This window comes from Sphaeramia orbicularis, chromosome 18, assembly GCF_902148855.1.
Source record: "Sphaeramia orbicularis chromosome 18, fSphaOr1.1, whole genome shotgun sequence".
NCBI classification, from domain to species: Eukaryota; Metazoa; Chordata; class Actinopteri; order Kurtiformes; family Apogonidae; genus Sphaeramia; species Sphaeramia orbicularis.
Window position 1 is genome coordinate 33,202,182 of NC_043974.1, and position 27,956 is coordinate 33,230,137.

Here is a 27,956-nt window from a genome sequence, read left to right on the forward strand (position 1 = left end):
CAATCTTAATCTAACCTCAGTTTTATTATATCAGGTCCAATAAATAGGTGATATCGTTGTCGTTGGTGGAGTTGGATGAAAGAAAAACCACGGCTCAGTTTCAGATTCATTTATTTAAATTGTTCAAATCTGTGACACTATTCAACAAAAGTAAAAAACAAAACGACTAAATCCAAACTGGTTTTTACTTTATCTGTTTAAACTCATCAGAAACTCTTTATGTAGAAAAGTGGCATCACATCTGATTCTAGTCCAAAAGTAGTAACAGTACCTTACAAATATGTACAGATGAGTCGATGCATATAAAAAATGAAATGTGTTTGGGTCAGATGATGTTTATGTTTGGGTCTGAAGGGCTTTTTTTCAACTGATGTTAATTCCAGTTTTTGAAGAACTGCTTGAAGATGATGGTCTCCTTCCCCTGAGGCAGAATCTCAACCTGAAACACAAACATTTAGCACAAAATCATCATCTTGAAGCAGCATCACAGGGAAAATAATGACATGATTAAGGGGATTTCACTCTAAACCAAACAGGCATCAAGCAGAAGCGGCTACTGTATTCTCATTCTGATGGTGAGACTAAAATTAATCTGAAAAAATATATACATACACAAATTGAAAAATTAATGGAAACACAATGAAAATGTTAATTCTAAAAAGATGAAAACATACAGGAAAGAAAAAAAAGACAAAATTAAAATGTTAAAGCTTAAATGAAAGATGAAAGGACACAAAAGGCAAAAAGCAATATTAAAGAGCATTATTGAAAAAAGACAAACAATGGAAAAAAAAGATATCCATATGGTAATTGTGTAAATGTTAGCATCTGTACCTGTGTTTTCATTCGGGCGTATTTCATTTGTTCGATGAAGTTATCTGCCATCTTCAACGCCGCTTGCTTCTCCTCTGCGTTCGCTCCATTTCCTGTCGATCAGAGAGCGACATCAGTAGAACAAGTCACTGACATTTTCTTAAAGTAAAAGAGGACTTTTGGAGTTAAACGTAAAGATTCATGACAGGTTTTCCTTAAAGTGCAAATTATCCTGATTTCTACTTCCTCAAACTTTAAAGCTGCATATGACTTTCGTCACCATGCTTGAGTAAACTACCGGCTCTGTTCGCAAACACATAGTGTTTATGGTGGAGCACACTTTGAAATTGTTGACCGTGAGGGCAGAGACTCAGGTGAGTAATTACGGAAAGACTTATGGATTCATGATACTTAGGCTATGACTCAGGTTTAACAGATTTGATGAAAAATTGGTGATGAAAGTCATACGCAGCTTTAAGGAAAGTAATCAACAAAAAGGTATAAAATGAAAAGAAAAAAACTTTAAAATAACCCGTTCTCATGTAAGTTTCAGTCATGAATTGCGACAGAAGATCAGCTTTTACAGCATTGCTCATTAAAATTTAACGCAAAAACTTCTAACATTCCCCGAAGTTGAGTATTATTTCCTAAAAATCCTAAAATTTCCTATTTTTACTTCTCATTTCCTAAAACCTCAACAACTTAGAAGAAACCTAAAAACAGGCTAAAAATATACTCAAATTTATGAAGAAAATCCATAAACAACTAAACTTGCACAAAAAAGCTACAAACAAGCTGAAAACTAAGCAAATTATACATAAATAAAACCAACAAACGCATAGACCAAATTTTACAAAAAAGTCTGTTTCAATATATGTTAAAAGTACTATATGCTTATTAATAATTTCTTTTGTATAGCTACATAAAAAATTTAATTATCTGAGTGTTTCATTTGTATTTTACGGTCAATGTGCTTTTAAAAAAAATAAAAAAATAAATTGGCTTTAAATATCGGCCTCAAAAATCCACTGTAGGTATCGGCCATTGGCTGACTACATCTTTTAAAATCTGCACCGGCCTTAGAAAAACCCGTATCAGTTGACCTCTACTGCAAACGAGCTGAAAACAGATAATTTTACAGTAGAACAGCTGCGCTAGTGGAAAATTCCACAAATTTTACCAAAATGCTAAAAACTCAAACCCAAACCCATGTGTTAGGTGTTAAGTTTTTCCCCCTCACCTTTCCAGACGAAGATCTTTCCGTTGGCACCGTTGTCCAGGATGAAGCAGTCGTCACGGACCAGCAGCTCTTTGGCGAACGGACTCTTCTCCGACACTTTGGTTATCGTCATGCTTCCTGTGGCGTCCGACACCTTTGAACAGAATGGACACGTCTTCATTTCTTTCTACTGGACATTTGTTAGATGAATGCTGGTGGATGTGGTTTTACCTTGTAGAGGGAGGCGGAGTTGGAGGCGTCGGCCTTGGTGTCCTCCTCCGGTGTACTCTCTACCAACGCTGGCATCTGACCCAGAACCTGAAACACAGTCAACTGTCACACCACATGTCACATTCAAGACCTGATTCACCGATGGGTTGTCTGGTCCTCGTTTACCTTCAGCATCTCCTCTGGCTCCTCCCCTTCATTGGTGTCGATGATCCGGGCTTTTCCATGTCGGTCGGTGTCGCGGATCAACGATGCGATCTCACGCACTTTCTGCTTCTCGAAGATGTTGGCCTGCGAGCCGATCCACGACACGATGATCTGGAAACATAAAACTATCACTTTACGCTTCTTCAGTTTATTTATTCAAGGCCTTTATTTTTCATTTTTCATGTGATTAACTTCCAAATTCTGTGTTTGATAGATGAAGAAATCGAAAACAAACGCTCAAATCCAAGCATGTGAAAAGTTTTTACAGTTCATACCTATATTATTGTAAAAATAGATCCTATTCTTTGACAATATGTTCAGTAATATTTGAATCAAATCAATTAATGTAAAACATTAGTCAATGATGGAACTGTGACATCACCATATTGGCTTTTTGGAGGTTAAAGGTTACCTTGCTTTATTATCCCCACAGGGAAATGCAGTCTCTACATTTTACCCACAATACACATACACAGTGCCTAGCATTAGCACATGGCACACGTTAGGAGTAGTGAGCTGCCAATGATGTTCCCATATTTGGGCAAAAGGGGCAGGCAGAGTATCTACAGGTTTGACAAAGTTGAATTTAAGACATTTCTTTCATTTCTGTTTGGTCTTTGTTTAAATTTCAAACCTTACATCCACATTAACAACAGTACAATGGGCCTCATAGATGTCTTGAACCTGTTATTTATGTGAATGGAAGATCTAAAAGTTGACCAAAGGCATCTTGAAAAATGCCAGAAATTCATCATCTTCAAACCTGCGTATACCTTGTTTGTGTATTGTGTGCTAATGTCCTAATGCTAATTGCTAATGCTAGGTACTGTGTTTGTTTTGAGGATAAAATGCAAACTGAATTTCCCTATGGGGATAATCCAGTGTGTTAAACTTTAAGCTTTTTAGTAAGCAAGCATTTAGCATCAACTCACCTCAAACCCCTTGGGCCCTTATAGCCCTGCCCCCTTTTGTCCATATATGGTCACTTCAGTGGCAGCTCACTGCTCCTAATGTGCGGTATGTGCGAAGACTAAATGCTAATGCTAGGTACTGTGTGTGTATTAGCATGTATGTAGTTCAGGTTGTATTTTAGTGAAGTGAAAGTAGTGAAACCTTTCCCTTGATTAATTTCGTCTTGTGGTTCTTCAATTATAAGCTTTGGAACTTGGTAAATAGTGGAAAATTAACACAAAGTAAGTGGAAGGAAGACGCTAGAAATGAAATGTTGCTGTCATTACAGATTTACTGATTGTCTTATGTGTTTTGTGTAGCAGTTAAGTAATAGTTGTAATTGCTAAGGATCTAATCAGAAACTGTGTCTCTTAAACGATACATAACCGCTTATCTGTATTTTTCTCGTTGCTAGTGGAAGTGCATTTGTTTTGATATGAATAGTGTCCTTACGTCACCGAGGTCCAGGATGAAGCAGTCGCCCTTGTTGAAGCTGCTCCAGTTCAGCTCCACCTCCTTGGCACGGATGTTGCGTTTGCCTTTTATCTGGTACAACCTCTGCACCGTCCCGGACCCCTGGGGCCGTCTGAAGCCCGACTCTACGCCGCCCTCCTGCGATACGACACACACTGTCAGTTCTAAACATGTCTTAACATCCTAAGCTGCTCAAGTGTCCGTGACATATCGGTTTTATTGAGCTCCACGTGGCATCAGTTCAATGCAACATGGCATGAATGCACTTTGGCACAGAGGCCATTAGCATCTGAGAGCTGTAAAACAATAAAAAGGCTTAGCAATAAAAACTGAAATACAGCTGATAAAATTATCTGCTGATATGTTTATGTACTTAATAGAGGGTAAGAATCAATACATGTCACAGTGAGTTTTACAGAATACCTTCATTTCGCTGCAGATGTTTATTTACTTAAAGAATCGATCGAAGATACTGGTATCTTTGCAAAGCACCATGATTAGTGCACGTCACGCCTCTTATTAAACCAATAAGGGCACCTGCTTTAGCTCATAAGCAACATTTTACAACAAAGAAGTTAGAACCAAGCTAAAATATTCATAAAAACAAGCTACACAGTTTTACAAAGAACCTGCAAACAAGCTAAAAGCTGAGGTAATTTTACAGTAGAACAGCTACACACTAGCAGAAAATGCCACAAACCTGATAAAGAAAAGGTACAAACGAACTAAAATCGCAATTTTACAAAAACAAGCCACAAAGCAGTTAAAAAAAGTTGACGAATAAAAGCAATGTACGAGCCAAAATTTCAAAAACAAGCTACAAACAAATGCTAGTTAATTTACACAGAAAAGTAAATATTCAGCTAATGTTACACATAAGCTAAATACTAAGCAAACTAGACAGAGAAAAGCAGCAAATTAACCTAAACAAAAACTCAAAATTAATCAAAATTTCAAAAAAATTTCATGAAAAATGCTACATATTAATTTTACAGAAACAAAATCTGCAAATAAACTAAAAATTTAGGTCATTTTGGAGTAGAGCAGCTAAACACTGGCAAAAAATTCCACAAATTTAATAGAAAAAAACAAACAGATGAGTTAAAAATCGCAACAAATTTGACTAAAACAAGCCACAAAAAAAAGCTACAAAATTGTTAACTGTACGGAGAAAAGCTACAAACTAACGTAAAACAAAAACAAGTAAAATATTTGTTTAAAAAAAATGGAAATAAATTTAATAAACAGCAACAAATAGATATGTAAAATTGATATCCCCATGTCTGTGTCTGCAGAATCCATAATTAATACATAATCAGTTGGGTTCAAAGGTATAATTTGTCATTTTGCTGTCATTAATTTTCCTCCTGAATCTGGCTCATTTTGCTGTTTTTCGGGTTCATTGTGACCTGACCTTGTAGCTGACTCCTCTGGGGAACAGGAACATGAACTCGGCCGACTCGTAGCCCTGGACGTGTCGATGCTGGACTGGGTCACCACCCAGGAAGTTGTCCAGCTGAGTGGCCAACATGGCGCATGCAACCTGCTCATCACGAGATGACTTCTCACCTGCAGCACAGAAATAAAAACTATAAATAAAAACACAGTCGTATGTGCCTTATATCCAAACCAGGTCTTATGGACTTATGTTTTCATAGAAGTATTTGGGCTGAAAAGTCTGTGGTTTTCTTTATATAAATATATTTAATCTGTAAATAGAGCAGCCCACTGAAACAATAAAAGAAACCCAAAATAAAATAACACAAACTGAGGCATTTTTTTTACTTGGCAAAGAATTTTCATGAACCCTTCTGTGGTGTTCAGATTTTTGTTATGCAGCCAATGTTCGTGGGTGTGGTGGACCCGCTGCATTTGTGGGTTTTAATTCAACAAACTATTTTACGTTAACATACGCAACAGATAATTACTTCATCCCAATTACAAGCAACATAAAAAGCATACATGTTTAATTTTTGCCTTTGCTGGATCACATTTATGAATTGAAGTGCTACTCGTTTTTAGTTCGTTTTTTTAATAAAAAGTAATCAAGATATGAGACGAAAAAATTCATTAAAAAAAAAATTACTCATCATTTTTCTTTTCATAAAAAATGAAAACGGGTCCCACAGACCCAAACACCATACAAGGGTTAAACTGACATGAATGATTCAAATGAGAAACAAGCTGTCTTTTGTCTGTTTTTAAGATGTCCATGATGATTTGGACTAAAAGTATTAAGTAATTAGTACATGACAAGTACTAAAATATGAAGAATGCAAGCTCATTATTTAATTGCATTAAATATATAAAACAGCTCAGTTAATGTTTAGCATCTGGATGCTGCTGAAACGCTAAATTGAAAAAAAAAAAAAAGATCAAATACTTAAAATTGCTTTGGTATAATTTCATACAAATGTGGGTGGCAAAAATTATGTATTCTTGTACGTTAAAGGAGCTATATGCAGTATTTCTACTTTGAATAAGTCAGAAATGGGCTAAAATTATTAGTGTTGAATCTAAATAGTTCTGATGCTAGGTCTTTAAACTGTACAGATGTGACCACTAGAGGCAGTAGTGAATCACTCTGCTGGCCAAGGCCAAGTTGAGGATAAAAACCGCTAATAAACTTTTAGTCAAAGAAAAGAAGTGATAAAAATAGAGGCTGTAGTTTTCTCACCTGGACACAGCTCTAAGTGTAAAGAATGGAGTTTGATGCTACACTGGCAGCGTGTCTTCACAGAAGAGTTTGATTCCACGGTTTATGAAAGTATAAATTTATTATGGGACGTTATCTTTGCTAAGTTGCCATTTATATCCTCAGTTCTATTTGGATAATACAATGTAAACACTATCATTGTTCACAGAATTAGGTGGTCAAACATCACTGTGTCATTATAACAAGTTCATCAAAAGTAGACAGTACTATCCCAGTACTGTCTACTTTTGAGGGAAATGTCATAGAGGTGGTTCATGTGTATAAGTATCTTGGTGTCTTGATTGATGACTCCCTCATGTACTGTGTGAAAGCTGTATGATGTCTTATATTTGTGCTTTGCATTATCTTGTGTTCTTCACTGCAATTTTCGAAGAAAAGGGTTTGTGGCAGCGCTCTAGTAGGAGCAGTGGCCCAATGTCCCTAATCATCAAACTCAATTTCGTTTGATGTACTTTGTACTGTCAAATGACAATAAAGGCTATTCTATTCTATTCTATTCTATTCTCACTTCCAGGCCCTACATTGAAAACCTGGTAAAGAAGTTAAAGCTTAAACTGGGCTTTTACTTTCGAAATAAGTTGTGTTTTTCTTTTGATGTAAAAAAAAAAAAGCGCCTTGTCACTGCCACTTTTTTATCAGTGTTAGATTATGGAGATGTACTTTATATGAACGCATCGTCCAAGTATCTTCAAATGATTGACACAGTCTATCATGCTTCTCTGAGGTTTATTACTAATTCTAAAACCATGACACATCATTGTGAGTTGTATTCCAGAGTGGGCTGGCCTGCCCTGTCCACTAGGAGGCTGGGATACTGGTACACCTTCATTTACAAGGCCATACTTGGGCTACTGCCTTCCAATATCTGGTGTTTAATAACAAGAAGAAGTGTTGATTCTTATTGTCTGCGATCAAATGAGCATTTGTTCCTCTTTGTGCCATTCGCCCGTACAGAGCTGGGTAAAAGGGCATTTGTGTACTCTGCTCTGTCCACATGGAATATGTTGCTAAAAGACTGAAAACCGTCTGAACTGAATGCTTTTAAATCCAAACTCAAAGTGCTGGAGAACAACTCAAGGACTTGCACATGTTTTACATAGGTTGAATTGTCCTGTAAATTATTGTTTGTTGTAACTGTTTGAGGTAACTGTATGTTGTAACTATGTGTTGTGTTTCATGCTGTCTCTTGGCCAGGACTCCCTTGGAAAAGAGGTTCTTAATCTCAATGGGATCTTTTTCCTGGTTAAATAAAAAAAATAAATAAATAAAAATTGGAGTTTAAGTGAATATTTGTGTATAATATTAAGGAGGTGTTGCACGTGGATGAACCCAAACACTGAGCCTTTGTACAAGACCATAAAAATCTAATAACTTTGAGTAATCAGACATTGCAATATTCAGATTTTATGTGTACAGTAAAGGGCATTGGTCCTTTTTTTTTTTTTTTTTTTACACATGCACAGACGTGAACGAATGAAATAATTCAGATGAACAGGTACACATGTATACCTGTTCATCTGAATTATACATATACCTGTTAATCAGATGTTAACCCAGGTGTAGGTTAATGATGTTCAGTTTGTGTTCTGTTTATGTAGTTATACTTTTCTTTTTTCTTTTGTTCAGACAAGGTATAGTTTTTAGAGGTTACCTGCTTGACAGTTTCGACTGTGACTCCAGTCTTCCTCAGAAGTGTCATCCAACGTGCTGCTGACGTGTCATTTATCAGCTGGTTGGCTCGACGGACGGACCAATGAGAGGAAGACTGGAGTCACAGTCGAAACTGTCAAGCAGGTAACATCTGAAAACTGTAACTTGTCTGAACAAAAGAAAAAAGAAAGGTTAACCCAAGTGTATTAATCTGATTTCTCATAATCCGATTACTGCTTTAATCAAGTAGAACATATCAGACTATTACTTCTGCCAGGGAACGGCAGAGGTTATGTTTTCATCAAGGTTTGTCTGTTCATCTGTCTGTTAGCAAGATAACTCAAAAAGTTATGGACGGATTTGGATGACATTTTCAGGAAATGTTGATTCTGGCACAAGGAACAAATTATGAAATTTTGGTGGTGATGGGAGGGGGGTTAATCTGCCTTGGTGGAGGTCTGTGCTCTCTGAGTGCTTTTCTAGTACTGTTTATATAATTGATAATAATCTGATAACTCCAGAAATCAGTATTAGTGTGGACGTAAACTGATTCAGTGAAACACTCTTCACTTTAGAGGGTCAGTGCTTTTTCAAGCTAAAAATGATCAAATATAACAGAAGAAAATCAGAAAATAAATGGTATGGACGGATCAGAGTAAAAGTGGGGCGGGATGTGGATTGGGCGTCATAAAGGTGAATATGTTGGTGATGGACGGGACCAGGTGCCAACAGAGGTGATGAGTCATGGAGACAAAGATGACAGAGACGAGGAGGAAGAGGAGGAGGAGGAGACGCGTGGCTGAGCATCAAGAGGCCTCTCCGATCCACGACAATCAGCTTAGTGTTACCTAAAGCACCGGATACATGTGGAAACAACAGCCACAGTTGAGTACTGTAACAGCCCTCATGCATGTTTAATGACCCACTTCCCTCGGGAGGATCTGGGCTCCGACAGCCAGCCTTCATCCCTCGCCTGTCCTCCTCTTCCTCTGTCCATACTGCAGGTCAACCCCGAGGCTCAGGTGTCAACATTGTTAATCAGAGGGTTATTAGCTTTTCACCTGCAGCAACAGGACGGTCCACAGGGGACACCAGGGTGGGCGTCCACAGGGGACACCAGGGTGGGCGTCCACCGGGGACACCTGTTAACATCTTTTAATTTAATGTAATTTTTGTCTCATTTTGTCTTTTTATCATTTTTCATCTCGTGTCACTTGTCTCAGTTTGTCTTTTATGTTTCCTTTTTACCCAATTTTCACTTTGTTACTTCTATTGCTTTTTTTGTTACTTCTTTTTCATCTGGCTTTGTCTTTCCAGTCGTTTTTGTCTCATTTTGCCTATTATATCTTTTTTGTCTTTTACATCGTTTTTTTCTCCATTTGTTTTTTGCATCATTTCTATCTGTCTTTTACATTATTTTTGTCTCATTTTGTCTCATGTTGTTTTTTTGTCACTTTATCTTTAATGTCATTTTGACGTTTACATAATTTTTGTTTATTTTGTCTCATGTCATTTTCATCATTGTCCTTTATATGGTTTTCATTTCAGTTTATGTTTTTACATAATTTTTGTCTCATTTCATCTTTGTGCCATTTTTGTCTCAGTAGACAAACCAAGACAAAAATGTTGCAAAAGATGCTATTTTTGTCCAATGTTATGTTTTTCACATTTTTGTCTCATTTTATCATTTGCATCAGTTTTGTCTCTTATGTTTTTTTGTTTTTTTTTTTACCTCATTTTCATCTCGTTGTCACATTCCATTGTTTTTGTGTCGCTCAGTCTTTCACATTGTTTCCACATAGTTTCATCTTTTATGGTGTTTTTGTCTTGTTTCTGTGCTTTATTATCACATGCATTTAGGCCGAATCAGCACTGATGATGGAAATTCACACAATACAAATTAAAAACAATCCCTTACAATGCATTTAAACTATAAAATTATTTACCTGTAGTGACACTGACAGAGTAGAGTCTACAGATATTGTAGAGGATAACTATAAAAACTTGTATCAAGTACAGTAACACAGTATTTGTACCCAGTTTCTTGCCATTTTTTCAGTAAAATAAACTTGGCAAGTGCAAAAAGAGTCACAGTTCAAAGTTTTTTTTAACTGTGATGTGTAACTTTACTCTTAAAACATGTTGAAGGGTTTTACTTTCTGATCAGTTCCTATGTCAGAGGGTTATTTTTTCACTGTTCTTTTTTTTTTTTAATTTTCTCACCAATCCACATGTGGATGTCAGCTCCCTCTTCCCCACGGTTGTTCAGAACCAGGTACGAGTCTCCATTGTAAAACGCTCCGAACTCTGATGAATCCAGAAGCACCGCCTTCATCTTCTCCACCCTCCAGACCAACAGGCCCGGATCCCGGACCTCTGGACTGAACTGACCCGGCGCTGGCTTGAAGCAAATCATACTGTACGAAAGAACGAACCAGGAGGAAACAGCGATCAGGCTTTGGTTTAAGGTCAGTGGATACAACAATGAGTTATTTATACAAACCTGAAACAACAGTAGGTTGGACTGAACTTTATAAAGAACAAACTCACAGTTGGTTCTGTGTCCATCAGATACATTAGATCAGGGGTGTCAAACTCATTTTAGTTCAGGGGCCACATGCAGCCTAATCTGATCTGAAGTTGGCCGGACCAGTAAAATAACATAAATAATAGGATAAGAACTGATAAATAATGTCAACTCCAATGTTTTCTCTATGTTTTTGAGTGAAAAAGTAAAATTCTGTACTGAACATGTTTACATCTATGAACTGTACTTGAACATAACATGAACAAATATGAACAACCTGAAAGTGCAATGTTGACAATATTACACCTTAATGCATCAGCATCATTTATACATGTGCATCACAACTTACAGATCACAGTGGATATACAAATACACAAAATATTTAAAAACAGGCAGAATATTGCTACAATTCCACAGACTTCAGACATATTTGTAAAAGGCCAGTCTGTAAATGTAACCATTTTTGTGTAATTTTACTTTTTTTTTTTTTACATTAAAACAAAGAGGAATATTTGCAGTTTTCATTATTCATTGGTTATTATGATAGTATTTTACTGGTCTGACCCACTTTAGATTGAACTGACCAAAAATGATTTTAACACCATTGATTTTTAATATTGTCAGTGTATTTTTGCATTTTACACATTCATCCCACGGGCCGGATTAGACCCTTTGGCAGGCCAGATTTGGTCCCCAGGCCGCATGTTTGAAACCTGTGCATTAGTTCAATACATCACTATTTACCAAGGAAAGACAAATAACCCATTAAGACCCAGTGCTACTTTTGTGGCAGTTCCCAAATTCATTTTTATCTATATTATATTGTATTTTCCTATATTTAATTTACTGATCACGTAAATATTTCATAAAAGCTCAGATTAAAGTTGAGGGTTATTATATCAGAAACAGAGAAAACTGAAGAAGTAGTGACTTTTTCCAGCAAAGATATAAATAAATGAACATAAAAACAAGCATCTCCATCCACTGTCATTTAATAAAGTCCAGGGGTTTTACTGATGAATCAGTGTTGTAGAAGATGACTGTGTTTGATCGGATCAGTGGATAAACAGGTACTAAACTGTTTACATCGGTAGATGGTTTTGGTTGCCAGTGGCTGTTTGGGTTTTTCTGGGTTAATAAACGCTGACATTTTACAAACTATTGGTGTTGGTGAAGGTCGGTGTTGACAGTGTCCCCTTTTTTTTTAGGCAAAATCACACATTTGAAACCATAAATGTGCTTGGAAATTATGAAAATACACATCAGACATGGTGAAAGCAGTAGCAGTATCCCCTTTGTGCGTTTCCACTGAAATTATCTTTCCCTCGACCCCAAACTTTCCCTGATAAAGAGTTCCTCAAAAGGGGGCGGGACTTCAGAGTCCCCAGAATTCTCAGGGGCGGAGGTGTGTGCTGAAGAACACCGATTGGTGGAACACACTTGCAGTGTTCTGTACTTACGTTCACACACTATAACCAGCGTTTGTCTGCAACTTCCTGTCGACTGTTTCCTGTATTTAGAATTCTGGGCATTAGATTTCGTTGCTCTGAACAGTTGTATTTTGAGATGATATTAAAGCTTATTCTAAACTTTATTTCAGCAAAAGAAAAGAAGCTACAACACATGGAAGGATGATAATAACATCTATTTGACAATTTTTCATCTTCTCCAAAGGTCATTGTAATAATCTGTCTGTCCATCTGAGTACAAACATATTTACAGAATAAAATCAAAACTAAATTCAGCAGGACTTTGAAACAACTGAAACTGATTTTAATTAATTTAACCAGAATTTTGAGGTGGAAACACAAACCATATAGACACAGGAATTCTTTTACCAGGTAAATATATTCCTGGTAATAAAAGTTCCTGAGAGTGTTGGTGGAAAAGGGGCTAATTTGTGGAATTTGCACATGACTATTAAAAAAAAAAAAAAAGTGTCATTAGCACCCTCTACACATCCCTAATCAACGCCAAGTGTCACCTACATGTACAAAACATGGAATGAAAGTGGTCACATGACCTGACCCCAACAGGAAGCCCATGTTGAATTAAGCTCCATCTACATGTTTTACCGAAATTCCTTGAAATGTTGTGTCATCTTCAGACCTTTGGCAAGTTAAACATAGGATGCCCAGCTTGAGAGCTGTTGCCATGGTGATGTTGCAAATTTGATGTTTTGATGGATTTGCCATGAAACAACATGTTGTTACAACTCTGACGTTCCTTATCTGATCTGCCCCAAATCTTTTATGCTTCATTGAAGACCCTGATTACATCTACATGTCAATCAATGATGTTTCAATCATTTTAGTTCAGTTCCACATATAGACCAATATGATCTCAAGTAGATCAGACCAGTAAAATACTGTCATAATAACCTATAAATACTGACAACTCCAAATTTTTCTCTTTGTTTTAGTGGAGAAGGGACGGGATTAAATAAGTTGCACTTCTTCCCACCCCTTTTCGGGCATGTATTTTAAGATTGTCTTGATTGTTCATTCTTGTATTATTATTTATGTTTTACTTGTTCACATACAGTCATGGAAAAAATTATTAGACCAGCCTTGTTTTCTTCAATTTCTTGTTCATTTTAATGCCTGGTACAACTAAAGGTACATTGGTTTGGAAAAATATAATAATAACAACAAAAATAGCTCATAGTAGTTTAATTTCAGAGCTGATATCTATCCATTTTCCATGGTTTTTTTGATAATAACCAAAATCACTTCAGTTCTTACATCAATATCTATGGCATTGTACTGACAGAAAAAGTGCTTTTAGGCATTCCATGTTTTCTTTTCTGTCTGTTTTAGTCACATGATACACACAGGAGTTAGTACTTGATTGCATAACTATTGTTTTTGATGACTTTTGATGGTCTAATAATTTTTTCAGCGAATGTATATGTTAAATTTCATTGCATGTTCAGAATAAATCACTCAATCAAACAAGATTACATAAAAATGTTTACGTTTACAAAGTATCCTTTAAAAAATGTGAATAACTGGAAATGTCTTGATAGAAGTGTAATTTTACCAATATTCTACCTGTTGCTAAATGTTTTGTGTAATTGTAGATCCACTGTGATCTGTAAGTTGTAATGCACATGTGTACATGATAAACTGAGGCAGAATATTTAAAATTGCACTTACTTTTCCCTCAAGAAATTTCAGGATGTTCAGGTTATTCACATTTCTTAGGATAGTTAGTGAATGTAAACATTTTCATTCTGTAATATGTAAACACAGACAAATAGCTGTAGTTGTCATTATTTATAGGTTATTATGTTACTAGTTTTTACTGGTCTGACCCACTTTAGATCATATTGGGCTGAATGTGGAACCTGAACTAAAATGATTTAACAGAGGTTCAACGGTTATCTGGTTTCTACTGAAGTGAGAGTTTCAGACATGCATAATGTTTTCAATGGTAATATTTGCTCTTTCCTGCTCTGAAAATTTTGCTATCAGCCTTTAAAGTCCACTAACAATCGCCTGTTTTTCACTTGACAACATTGCTAACTTCCTTAATTTTGCTGCTGTTTAACATTGGTTCCACTGTTGTGTTTCACACAGATGCACGTTGTGATGCACATGAGGCCAGGAACAGCACAAACAACAGAAGAGACAAGGACAAAAAGGCAGAAAATGTCTATATGTTCACTTTTCTTCATTGGAACCATCACTTACTCCTTTAAACCTTTAAGCCTTCACATAAACATTAAAAATATTTGGCTTTATTTTTTTAAGTTGTGTGTGAGTTCCATCGTAAGTTGTTAGTAAGTTGGATCCAAATGTGTTGAACACTGCGGTCAACTGATTTGTAGATGTCATTTGACTTGTTTGTTGTTGTTTATATTTGTAGACATTTCTATATATACTTTTATACTGTTATTGTTGTTATTATTTCTATATAGATATTTTTATTAGTGCTGTCAAAGGATTAAAAATTTTAATAAGATTTATCACAGGGTTGCTGGGGATTAATTTCGATTAAATATAAATAATTCATTTTTAATCAATATTAATCATCACATTTCATTTTGCATGAGCAAACAAACTCAAAAAAGAATATATATATATATATATATATACACATATACACACACACACAACTTTAAACAACTGTTCCATCTTGGTTTTTTTGTCCTCATATTTCCATTTTTGCATTAAAAATTTTAACTAGATTAATCATGATGTTGGATTAATCCACATTAATATGACAATTTTGACAGCCCTAATTTTTATACATGCTTTTATAGTGTTGTTATTTCTATACAGATATTTTATTCACGCTTTTATATTTTAGTGGTTGTTTCAGCTGGTTCTTGAATAAAGAACAAGTTGTTGGTCATTTTCAGAGATGTCTGCTTAGCATTTATGATTTTTTTTTCACTTATTCAAATAATCATTTAATTGAAGAAAATCATCAATAGATTAATTGTTTACAAAAATACTTAACAGCTGCAGCTCTAAACCTTTGTGGAAATGGGATTGACTCATGTTTGGAAACTGTCCAGTTTGTCTGAGATGTGACACAGATCATCGCCCACAAAGGGGAAGAGGTTCATCTGAAACAGGAACAAAAAACATGTGGAGTTTGGTCATAGTTTCCCTTTGAGGCGCTCAATGTCAGAAACATGAAGGAACTGCCTCAACTTGTCATGATGCTGAGATACAGAGCCAGTTTTTCTTCTTTCACATCAAAAGTTAGGACAAGTTGTTCTTTAGATTAAACAGAGAAATGAAAGAGGGTCTGGCTAAAGCAGGTAAAACAGGTACTATAAAAGCTTTCAGATAGTTCTCACTCTGAAAGGTCTAATCCAGTGGTTCCCAACCTTTTTTGGCCCGTGACCCCATTTTAGCATCACAAATTTCTGGCGACCCCAGACATTCAAAACGGAAACTTTTTTTTTTTTTTTTGCTAAAATTAATTTGTTTTTGATCATGTAATAATTTGCTATACTATGTTGCAAATAAATGTTAATTTTAAACGACATTTAGTCTATATAATGTATATTATTATGGATGGAGGGAGAAAAGCCAGGTATAGATTACTGCACAAAGTGAGAATTTGATTTTCCTTGGTCAGGATATGTACAGTCAGTCCAGCTTGGATTTACAAGGCTGACAATTAATACTGAACAAACAATAACTCAAACTATGAATTATGAAAGAGCTGCAGCATCTGAAACCGACCACAATGAACATTTGAAAGATAAGCAGTACCACAGTGCTTCAGTTTCAGACTCACAGTTTGTCATGTTTTTTATGGATTGGGATTGTCTCTCTCAACTCACCATATATTTTTTATTAGTAAGTTGTTGTTTGTTTTTTTTTATCAATTACTATAAATTCCAGGCGACCCCACGTGGGATCCCAACCCCAAGATTGAAAAACACTGGTCTAATCATTATATCTTTGAAAGTCATGGCTGGTATTTTTGTTCTAAGGGAAAGTCGAAGTAACTACACAGTCATTGTGGTTGTAAATTAGACACAAAGACGAAAACATCCACAAGATGCAACAGAATGAAAACAAAGCAAGAATGAAAGCAATGAAATGAAAACTTCCAAAAGATGCAACTGGAGGAAAAACAATGTAAAACATGTCATACATCTTCAGCCCTGCTCAAAACTACCAAACATGCAACAATTTTCAGGATTTTAACTGTTTAAATGGCTGGTTAAATTATTTGAATAATGAATTATTTATTTAATATAAGTTAAAAAAAAATACCCACAACATGCCACAAAACAAAAGTAAGAGAAAAATAGATGCAAAAAGAGGAAAATGATTTTTAAAAAATTCAACAAAATTAAAAATGTCCAAAAGTTGCAACTGAATGAAAAAAAAAGAAAGACAAAAGACACAACATGGAAAAAAGAAGTGTAATGATAAAAAATTATGTAAAAACAAAAAAATGCTATAAACAGAAACTTCCAAAACATGCAACTGTAAGAAAAAATTGTAGAATACACGAGTACAAACATTCAGAGCATGCAAAGAACAAAATTAGGAGGAAAAATAGACCAACAACAAACAACCAGATGAAAATTCTATTAAAAAAATGCACCAAAAGATGCAACTGAAAGAAAACATGTCTAGAAGATGCAACAAAACAAAAAAAAATTTCAAAAGGCAACAAAATTAAACCACCCAAAAGATGCACCTTGAAATAAAAAAACAAAAATGTACCAAGATAAAAAAAAATTATGCTAAAAAGGTGCAACAAAATGAAAACTTCAAAAGATGCAACTGGGTGAAAAAAAAGTAAACCAAAAGACAAAAAATGTTGTCATGTTGTAAGATGCAACATGAAAAAAATGACTTTAAAAAACATAAATACCATGAAAATCATGTGAAAAATGCAACAGTTTTACTTTTATTGCTTATGATTTCATCCTTATTTCTCTCGGTTTTTATTTTATTTAATGAATAACATGAGTGTAATCTGAATTTTTACACCAATATGACGGATTCTGTGTTGATTCTTATTATTTTAATTAACAGTGGGTCGGTTTCAACCCACACCCGTTCAGGAGCCTCAGATCAGTTTGTGGTTTGTTTGATGAGCTCTATTACACCAACACTCAACACAAAATGAGGGTCCTGTTGCTGCTTAATGACTGTGGCTGCGTTACTTCAGTTTTATGCAACATAACACCCAACAGGACATGGTGTGGCTGCAGGAAAACCAGGCGTGAACATCAACAACACGGATCAGGTCACAGTTTAGGAAGACGAACATTTACAGTGGAAGAGGCATTTCATAGACATACGACCAGGTTTACGAGTCAAACACTAACTAGAACCGAACCCCACTGGAGTTTCAGCTTTAAATTTTTATACAATCATATGTTAATATAAAGTAGCGTCAGGTTCCATTTTCCAGGTGAGCATATAATGCACACTTTGCACTTCATGTTATAAAAAGTTATATTTCTCACAATTTGTATTTGGTCAGAATTCAAAAGTTGTTCATTTTTGCATCATTTTTAAAATTCTGACCCATTAAATAACTAATTCCAATTAATTAACTAAACTAATTCTAGCCACTAAAATCAGCATTGTAAATATTGGAAAATTACTACACTAGCACACTTCTCCAAAGTGAGTAAAAAATGCACATTGGCACATAAAAATAATAATGCATATTAACCAATGTTACTGTGAATCATTTGCATATGCCAGGCTGCAGAAATAAGTAAGTAATCAGTTTTTATGTAGTATTTTGAAAAAAATTTCTTTTTTTTTTGTGTTTTTTTTTTTTGCATCAAAAAACGTGGTGTGTTTACATTACAAACATGGTATTTAAAGGGTTAAAAATATGACTATTTGATATTTTTGTTGATGGCTCAAACTGAAATTGAATTGAAATACAAATAAATGTAAAAATAAAAAAAAAAAGTTAAAAACAAACTTTATGAAAAACATTTTGCCTTTATTGTGGCGCTGTGCACATTATGCGCTTTAAGGGATTAGATGGACCTCTATATGTGGGATACCAGAGGAAGGGTCAAATACATGCATCTGATGATCTGAAAGGTCGATCACACCAAATAAACTCATGACATTATCTACATTTTGTTTAGTCTTAATGGTTTATTTTACTTACATTCTCACCTCCAACACTTCAGCACAAAACATCAAAGTATTGTGTTGGTTTTAGTTCATTTTCACATTTTAAAGGTTCTGCCGTTTGTTGATATTTAACAATAAATAAGGGTCCAAGCACAAATGACTGTTTTACGTTGATTACATCTTGTTTTGTCTTTTTGTCTTTTTTATGCCATTTCATTTATTTATTTTTTTGTGTATACATTTTGTTCAGTTTCTTTACATCTTTTTTGTCTAGTTACAGTTGTTTTGTCTGGTTATATCGTTCATATTGTTGCATCTTTCATGTTACTTTTGTTTGATTACGTGTTTTCACATTTTGTTTTTTTGTTGTTGGTTTTGTCTAGTTTTGTTTCATCTTCGTACTCCTTTTTCATCTTCTTACATTTTGTTACATCTCTTTTGTCATTTATTAAGTCTTTATTGACTTGCTACATTTTGTTCTATTTTTTATGTTACTTTTTTGTTGGTTTTGTCTTGTCTGATTTCTTCACATTTTTTTTAACAAGATTACACGAAAAAATTATGATAGAAACAATAGTCTTCAGATTAAGACAATAAAATGACAAAAATCTGCAACTATGAAGGTTTTCCTGAATGCTTTTCAGATTATTGGTAGTATTGGCAGTAGCTGAATGTAAAATTAACTACTGTCATAATAACCTATAAATAAAGATGATTCCAAATTTTTCTCTTCGTTTTAGTGCAAAAAAGTAAAATTACTACATTTCCAAACTGTCCTTTCAAAAAACAAAAAAGTGAATAACCTGCACAAATATAAACAACATGAAATGTCTTAAGTAAGAGCAATTTTAACAATATTCTGACTGTTCTGATCTGTAAGATGCAATGCACATTTGCAAATGATAAACTGAGGGATAATATTGTTAAAATTGCAGTTATTTTTCTGAAGAATGTTCAGGTTGTTCATGGTTATTAACATTTTTAACCTCCTAAGACCCAGCTATGGGTTTTCTGTCCACATTTGCAGACAAGAGTTTCACAACTTTATACAAAAAAAAAAGAAAAAAAACAAACAAACAAACAAAAAAAACTGTCCACCACAAAGGACATTCCATAAAAATTTTAAAACTGCATCTGAAAAAACTGTTGCATCATGATGTTTCCAATATAGGCACTTATTTAATAAAGAACAAAAAAAGCTTGTACTTTGCTGACATTTCCTGGGTCTTAGGAGGTTAGAAGATATTTTGTACAGTTGTAGAAAAAATTATTAGACCACCCTTGTTTTCTTCAATTTCTTGTTCATTTTAATGACAACTAAAGGTACATTTGTTATAACAAAAATAGCTCATAAGAGTTTAATTTCAGAGCTGATATCTATCCATTTTCCATGGTTTTCTTGATAATAACCAAAATCACCTCAGTTCTTACATCAATATCTATGGCATTGTACTGACAAACACAGTGCTTTTAGGCATTCCATGTTTTCTTTTCTGTCTGTTTTAGTCACATGACACACACAGGAGTTAGTACTTGATTGCACAACCATTGTTTTTGATGACTTTTGATAGTCTAATAATTTTTTCCGCGACTGTAGATGTTAACATTTTAATAATGTAATTTGACTTTTTTTTTCACTGTTATTATTTTACTGGTTAAGATCATATTGTTCTGGCCCCTGAAGTAAAATGAGTTTGACACCCCTGGTCTTAATCCTCTGGTAGAGAAACCTTATCGTGGCCCAGAATCTGCTGTTTCCTGGTTGTCGTATTAGTCAGCAGAGTTTAAATAAACATCCAGATAACACGGGAGGAGCTTTTAATGCACGTTCTTAGAAAACCACGCTCATATTAATCACTGGTTTGTGTTTTAATTCCATGGCGACAGAAGCAGCAAAACAAACTTCTAACTAGATTTGAGTCACCTGAGGACACAGATGCAGGGTGTCACATACTGATGCTGGTTTAACGGCACTCACTGTGGGTTTACACCAATAACTAGTCGGCAAAGAGTCAGCAGGAAACGGGGGAGCATTAGCGCCAATTGTCAGCATTGTGGTCCGTCAAAGAACAGCTCTATGGCACGTTCAGGAGACCAGACATCTGATGAGTCGCTGTTTTTAATAAGAGTCACATCAGCAGAAGAGTAAATATGTAAACCAGGAGATGACCGGTAACAGCAAACAGTGGAAGGGCCAGAGGCCAGGTTCAGGGGCCCCGGGTTAGGGTTTCAACGCTCAGATAGAGAGAAAAATCAGCGGTCCACTTAACTGTATGAAGGCCTCGGGCGCCTCGGGCATGCTGTCGGACTCGGGCTCCATTTGTGAGTCCACCGGAGTGTGTGTTTGGGAGGTTGTAAAGGGTCGAAGGCCTGGCGAGGACGAGTGTTTGCGCTCACCTGGCCTGGTTAGCTTATATGTGGAGGTAACAGGAGCCGGCGTGATGAAAGCCTACCTGTGGCCTGTGGATACGAGGTGGGGGGGGTGGTAGGGGTGGATGGGTAGAGTCGGGTTCCTGGTTCCTGGCTAAAGCTAAACACCACACTGATAATTACGGGGAGAGCAAGTACCTGGCACATCCATCTTTCCACTCTTTTAATCTCTTCTGACCCCAATTCTGGACTCGTTTGTCCTGTTTTTGTGGCGCGACTTGGTTTGATCTTTTGTTTTCTTTTTGTTTTGTCTAGTTTTGTTTCATATTTTTTACCGTTTTTTGTTGTTATTTTTATGTCATTTTTGTCTTGTTCCATCTTATACTGTGTTATATCTTACAGTACTTTTGTTATGTCTAAGTTTTACCTTTTCATTTGATCCATTTTATGTTGGCTTTGTCACTTTTACCGTTTTTACTTTTAGGTCTCGTTACATTTTAAGCTTTTTTTGTCTCATCTGTTACATCTTTTTCATCTGTTACATCTTATGTCACTTTTGTCTTTTTACATCTTTTTAACACTGTTTTACCTTATAACTTTGTAGTATACTTTTTCAGACAGGTGATGTGCTAACAGTGATGTCTTCATTATGCTAAATAGTCATGAAAACATGTATGAAAATATATTGGTATGTATAAGTTGGAAAACAATTTTATTAACTCATTGAGTGTTTTGAAAATAAAACACAGTTGGAAAGAGAATGATGATGATTTACAAGGTGTGTTATGATTTCATCCATGATAGATATTGCATGTAGTGATAATTTTATACAGTGAAATATAATAAAAAAAATAAAATTAAATTAAAAAAAAAACAGTAAGATATAATAATAATAATAATAATAATAATAATAATAATAATAATAATAATAATAATAATAATAATAATAATAATAATGATGGATTAGATTTCTATAGCGCTTTGTGGGACACTCAAAGCACTTTACATTATAATAGTGTAAAGTACAGTTAAACAGTGTCAAAGAAGAAAAGGTTATATACGGACATGTCTGTGGAGGGGTCTAAACACAGTTTTGCTTAAGGGTACAGCCATCAAACATTTACCCCATGCAAAGCTATTAAGCATTTATATCATGTGAAGCTTTAAGCCACTATTCAAAATAGGTCAAGATGCCCACTGAGGCCATCCAGCGTTAATCAGGAAAAAATCTGATGTAAAAAAAAAAAAGTGATGTTATCGGAAAAAGACAGATGTCCCTGGGAACTGTCCAGATACAGCAGGACCACCTGACGATGGGATGAGCCAATGGTGTAATCTAATACAATGTCCAATGAGTATTAAAACGTTCAAATGATGTCATTTTGTAAATCTAGTGATAATGACCAATGGGTGTGGAAGACGACCTTTGAAGATGTAGATAAAGTAAAGATCCTGACCATTTGGTAAATGTTCAGTACTTATATAGTGCTTTTTCACACTTTTTTTTTTTTTTTTTTTTTTTTTTTTTTTTTTTTAAATGGAGCTCAAAGCACTTTACAAAACCTCACATTCACCCATTCACACACACACTCATACACCAGTAGGTGACTGCCAGGCCCTATTATTTTTTTGTTGACAATAAACCTCTGTTGCCTTGAAAACCAATTTCTCCTGTCATTCCTTTTTTAAGACCAATTAGAAATTTTTGGCCAGAAGAACAAAGTCATATCTTTTACTTAAGCCCTTTTGATCTGGGACAACCAGTTCCACGACAACTTCTTTTTCATCTTGGAACATCTTTTTGTTTTACTACATTTTTATGTTATTTTCATCTTTTACATCAGTTTCATCTTGTTGCTTCTTTGACAAATAATTTACAACCACAAATAACCATCTGGTTTCCTGAACGTTTCACTGACGACCAAAAGCCAGCCTTTATTAATAAGTATTAAGATAAATGTCAAATGTTATTGACAGATATTAACATTTCTATCAGAATGGAATTTTAGGCCACAGTGTCCAGTGTTAATAATAATCATTTTATTCCAACAGTACCTTCCACTGGATTTGATATACACCAGCCAAAAAAAAAGTTGAACATGCAGTATTTCACTGCACCACTTCTGGTTTTGATTACAGGAGACATTCACTGGATTTAACTGAGCAAATAGTTCAGATCCTTCCATCGGTAAGTACTGCAATGGTCAATAATGTTTCACAAGTAACAAGTAAGTAACTCACTTTATTTATGATTTTTTTTTTTTTTCATTAATTTTGTTGTGTTGACAATTTAGTTCCTTTTGCTAAAAAAAAAGAAAAAAAAGTCAGGTTTTTTTTGTGATTTTGATGTAAATTTTGGTCATTTCTTGACCATTTTGTTCACTATCGAGTTCATTTTGATAACTATCGTATTCTTTTGCATTCATTTTTTATCATTTTGTAGGTTAGTTTAGTCAATATTTGTTCATTTTGTGGAGGGTATTTATTATTCTCAAATTGCATTTACTTCTTTCATTTCAAGTTATTCACATTTGTTCAAGTTATTCACATTTTTTATGAAAGGTTAGTTTGTAAATGTAAATATGTTCATGGAATTTAACTTTTTTTTCACACTAAAAGAAAAATTTGTAGTCATTATTTATAGATTATTATGATAGTACTTTACAGGTCTGACCCACTTGAGACTGAACAAAAGTTATTTTAACATTTATTATAATAATATTTATTTTTCCATATCATAAATTCCTCCATCGGCCTGATTGGACCCTTTGTTGGCTGGTTTTGGCCCACAAACCGTATGTTTGACACCCCTGGTTTAGAGAGACATTGGTCATTACTCACCAATGAGACTAGTATCAGAAACAGAGTAAAACTTTCAATCTCTGTGTCACACTTTAGTAAAATCAGCACAAAATGTCTTTAAAGTTCCAGTTTAAATTACACTTAATGTCTCTTATTAACTCTGGTGACTTATGAAGCCGTAACAAAAGGAAAAATTATTCAAGTCATAAGGCCAAACCTGATCTGGAGGCCAGGTTCTGACAAGACGCTGAGCTACAGCAATGTCTGGTCAAAGACATGGTGACGGACGGACGGAGGTGGACGAGGTCTGAGATAAACTCCAGAGGTCACCGAGTCCGTCAGTCATCCATGTGTCGATACCCAGACAGAAATGTGAGACCATACACCACCAGGTTTATACTTGACTGGACTCAGAGATTAGAAACTGAAATCAAAACCAGTTTCATACGAGTCAAACAGACGATGGAGATGGAAAAGTATCTGGAGCAAAAAACAGCTTTACTCAAGTGTCTGATTAGAAAATGAATATGAAACCAATAACAGCGCTTAGTTTACAGTCTCTAATTGGTAAGTACTTATCAGAATGATTCACAGTCCCAGTGTGCAGTGGCTGTTTGTTGTTGTTATTCAAAATTTTTTTTTTTTTTTATTTTATTTTTTTTTAATAGCTAATTGGTCATCATTATTATTGCCATTACTGTCATCGGTGTTACTATCGGGTGAGGTCAAGGGTGTCACAGATGGACAGCCCACTACTTTTTCATTCATAACTTTTGAAACAGAAAACTTTAAGACAAATATTATACATAATTGGATCTTAAACATCTTAAACATACTCAAAGGGCAAAATTTAGTTTGAAATATTTTTAAATGAAAAATATCAAAAACTACACAGTTGGACCAAAAATTTACGTCCATTTTTTGCACGAATTACAAAGTTCTCAAAAGTGAAGTTCCTATGACATTTTCAACCTCAGATGTATTCAGCAATATGACCTGAGATGGGTCAAAATATTTTATCACACCTAAATAGCAAGAGTTTTGACAAATGGCAGTGTCACGGATGGACAAAGCCAAAAACGTCAAAAATGGACAACAAAAGTAAATGTCAAATTAAACTTTGTAACATTGAAAAGAACAAATGGACCAAGTGTACTAATGCTGTGTACTGTGCTTCAAACTGGAAAAAAATACTTCTATAAACTAGAAGTGGGCGAGCTGAATCATGCATTGACTATTACATAACTACAACAGTGATATTACTTCACCTAGTCTGCATTTACATCAGCAATAAAATCATTTTAGTTCAGATTCCACATTCAAACACTATCATAGCAACCCATAAATAATGACAACTCCAAACTTTACTCTATGTTTTAGAGTGAAAAAGGAAAATTACAAAATGAAAATGTTGCTGCCGGGATAAATTAAAACATGAACCACTGTCTAATAAGAACGTGTAGTAAAAGCGCCTCCCGTGTTCTCTGGATGTTTACTTAAACTCTACTGACCAATACAACAACCAGGAAGCAGCAGATTCTGAGCTGTGGTAAGGTTTCATTTCCTGTCAGAGGGGTTTCAAACTCATTTTAGTTCAGGGCCCACATTCAGAACAATATCACCTGAGATGGGTCAAACCAGTAAAGTAATAGTGAAAACAGTTAAATTACATTAAGTAAATGTTTATATCTACAAAGTATGCTTTAAAAAATGTGAATAACATGAATAATCTGAAATTTCTTGAGGAAAAATAAGTGCAATTTTAGCAATATTATGCCTGTTTATCATTTACTCATGTGCATTACAACTTACAGATCACAGTGGATCTACAAATACACAAAACGTTTAATAACAGGCAGAATATTGGTAAAATTCTACTTCTATTAAGACACTTCATATTGTCCATATTTGTTCAGGTTATTGACTTTTTTGTGACAGGATAATTTGTAAATATAAACATTTTCATGTAACTGCACTTTTTTTTAAAACACTAAAGGCAGCCATACACTGTACGATTATTTCGATCGTTGCACGCAGCTCCAACTCAAACTGTGTGAATCAATCATGAAGTCAGGCTCACGATTCATGTTCTCACACTGTACGGACCGATGCTCGTATGCGACCTGACTGCTCACACTGTAGGACCATACACCAGAGGATGCATGACACGTTCGAGTGTTGGATCAGGAAATACAACATTAAAATACCAAGGAAAGTGCATAGACGATTGTGTATTGGCGTGAGTTACGAAGTGGTAGCGCTAAACAAAAACCAACGAGCTGCTTTGGCAATATGTACCATTATCTGCAGGGAATCAAAAAAGAAGAAAAGACGACGATGCGTTTGGTGCAGGAATTAGTTGGCCAGACGTGGACAGTATGGGCTGTCAATCCTACAGCAAAGGGAACTAGAGGTAAGCTGCAAAAGCTAAACTGCACTAGGCCAGTAGCCAGCTACTGTAAGCTTGTACGCTACTGTGCGCTTCTGTGTTCGCACATGCACAGTGTGAGTTTTTGAGGCACATCGGCTCGTGGCACTGCTTTGACGGTGTGATACCTTCACGAGGAGCGAGCAGGACTTCAAACAGCTCCGTTTTCCTTGCGAACATACGACTGCTGATCGTGAGGTGGTCGTGAGGTGTTAATTGTTTCTCCTTACCCCATGTACACTGCACGAAGCACGACACACGATTAGAGGCACATCTGGCCCAATCACAGAAAGAGTCGCACGAGTGAGAAATCGTCTCTAAAATCGCACAGTGTATGGCCGCCTTAAAACAATGAGAAAATTTGTAGTTGTCATTATTCATGTTATTATGATAGTATTTTACTGGTCTGACCCACTTTAGATCATACTGGTCTGAATGTGGAACCTGAACTAAAAGGATATTGACATCCTGGATTTTTAATGTCTTCAGTTCAATTTTTGCATTTCACAAATTCATCCTGTGGGCCGGATTGGATCCTTTGGCGGCCAGTTTAGGTCCACGAGCCATATGTTTGACACCCCTGTTCTAAAAATTCAGCCACTACTTATAGTCTGTAACAGCGGTCAGGAAAACTTTCATAGTTATTGTGGTTTGAACAGATTTTTGGTTTTTTTTTTTTCCATTCTTTGTTTATTCGAGGAAGCAGATCATACCAAACTTCCCTTTCGGGTACAATTCAATGTCCACACCTCCAATGTGAACGAAAGAGTGAGTTGCTAATCCAAGTTTTTCAGTAGAATATAGAACAAATATAACAAGTGGGCGGGAGGAGAGGGCTTGCTCCGCTTCTTCATCAAGATAAGACATATTAAGGTGTGTATGTTTAAGTTAACCTAAACATAAGTGTATATCATGTAAATGTTTTCACATAACCGATATATTCATTTCACATCAATGACAGGTTTGCCATAGTCTGTCCATTTTGACCAAATATGAAAAGAGATTCCCTTTGACCCTTAAAACAAAATGTCAGCTTCTCCAGAATGTAAATGTCCTGTACGATATCGATCCGTTCTTCAGTTGTGGGTGCTTCCGGCAGTTTAAACAAATTTTTAACAGTTATTTTATCATCTAAATCTGAATTCTGCTTCTACCGTCTTTGCTTTTTGTTGCAGTTTCTTAAATTCTCTCTTACGCTTTTCATTCTCAAGTATAAACGACATCCCTACATCGGTAGAATGCAAAATTTAATAAATATTTACATCTATTTTGACAATGAGGTGGACATGTTAATATGTGTCAATATCAAATGTTTACATTAACACTATTGTGTCACCGGTGACACAGTTGCATACTTGTCATTGTCTCCACAGTCTTTAAAGGGTTAATGCGCTTATGAAATCCAGCTCACACTCACGACTCCACCCTGATTTTAAGGAAGTAGCTGCAAAAACCGGCAAAAACCCAACAGGAGCATGTGTATGCAGGATACAGGCATGGATAAAGAATGGAGGTTTAATGTTCGGATTGTGCAAACTAATAAACAGGATGGTGGAGAAGAATCAGAGTAAATGTGAGGTTTAGATTTTAAAGAAACTCCCTGAAGTGAAAACTAAAGGGTCTTTGTGTCGCTGTCACATTCTTTCCTCAGTTGGTTTCAACAGGAATGTGATGAGTAAACAGGGAAAGAATGAACAGGAGGACAATTAGGAGAAGAATGTCAGGAAAAAAAAATTTTAAATGAGGAGAAACAGCAGAGAAAGAAGGAAATAAGAGTAACTGGAAGAGGATTGAAGATGAAAAATAAAAGTCTCTGTTCAGGTCTTACCTCAGAAAGTGAAGTGGAGGTGATACCCAACACGTCGCAGCAGGAAAAGCCGTCGGTCGAACGACAACACGAACTAAACACAACTTCTCTCTCTCTCTCCAGACCAGCACTAGACGTTTCCTGCCTCTGTCGGAGGTTTTCGTCCAACCCACTG

The 27,956-nt window shown here is 35.4% G+C and overlaps 1 protein-coding gene across 1 annotated transcript; it reads right to left on the minus strand.

Annotated features, from left to right (window-relative positions):
* Positions 1-94: 94 nt before the first annotated feature.
* Positions 95-27,956, minus strand: capgb (capping protein (actin filament), gelsolin-like b). Its single transcript, XM_030162787.1, has 9 exons — positions 27,803-27,956; positions 10,482-10,675; positions 5,307-5,461; positions 3,872-4,030; positions 2,429-2,578; positions 2,264-2,350; positions 2,054-2,186; positions 835-926; positions 95-439 (listed from the first exon to the last, which is right to left on the minus strand). Exons 2-9 carry the CDS (start codon positions 10,672-10,674, stop codon positions 374-376), a joined length of 1,035 nt encoding a protein of 344 aa, XP_030018647.1. The 5' UTR covers position 10,675; positions 27,803-27,956; the 3' UTR covers positions 95-373.

Bases quoted from the DNA above. Each gene is read 5' to 3' on its own strand.
- capgb (XM_030162787.1), bottom strand. From the start codon at position 10,674: ATGATTTGCTTCAAGCCAGCGCCGGGTCAGTTCAGTCCAGAGGTCCGG. The intron at 4,031-5,306 runs GTCAGGTCACAA...GTCGTATCGCAG, and splicing joins CCAGAGGAGTCAGCTACAAG to GAGGGCGGCGTAGAGTCGGG. The intron at 2,187-2,263 runs GTAAAACCACAT...TTCTGTTCAAAG, and splicing joins ACTCCGCCTCCCTCTACAAG to GTGTCGGACGCCACAGGAAG.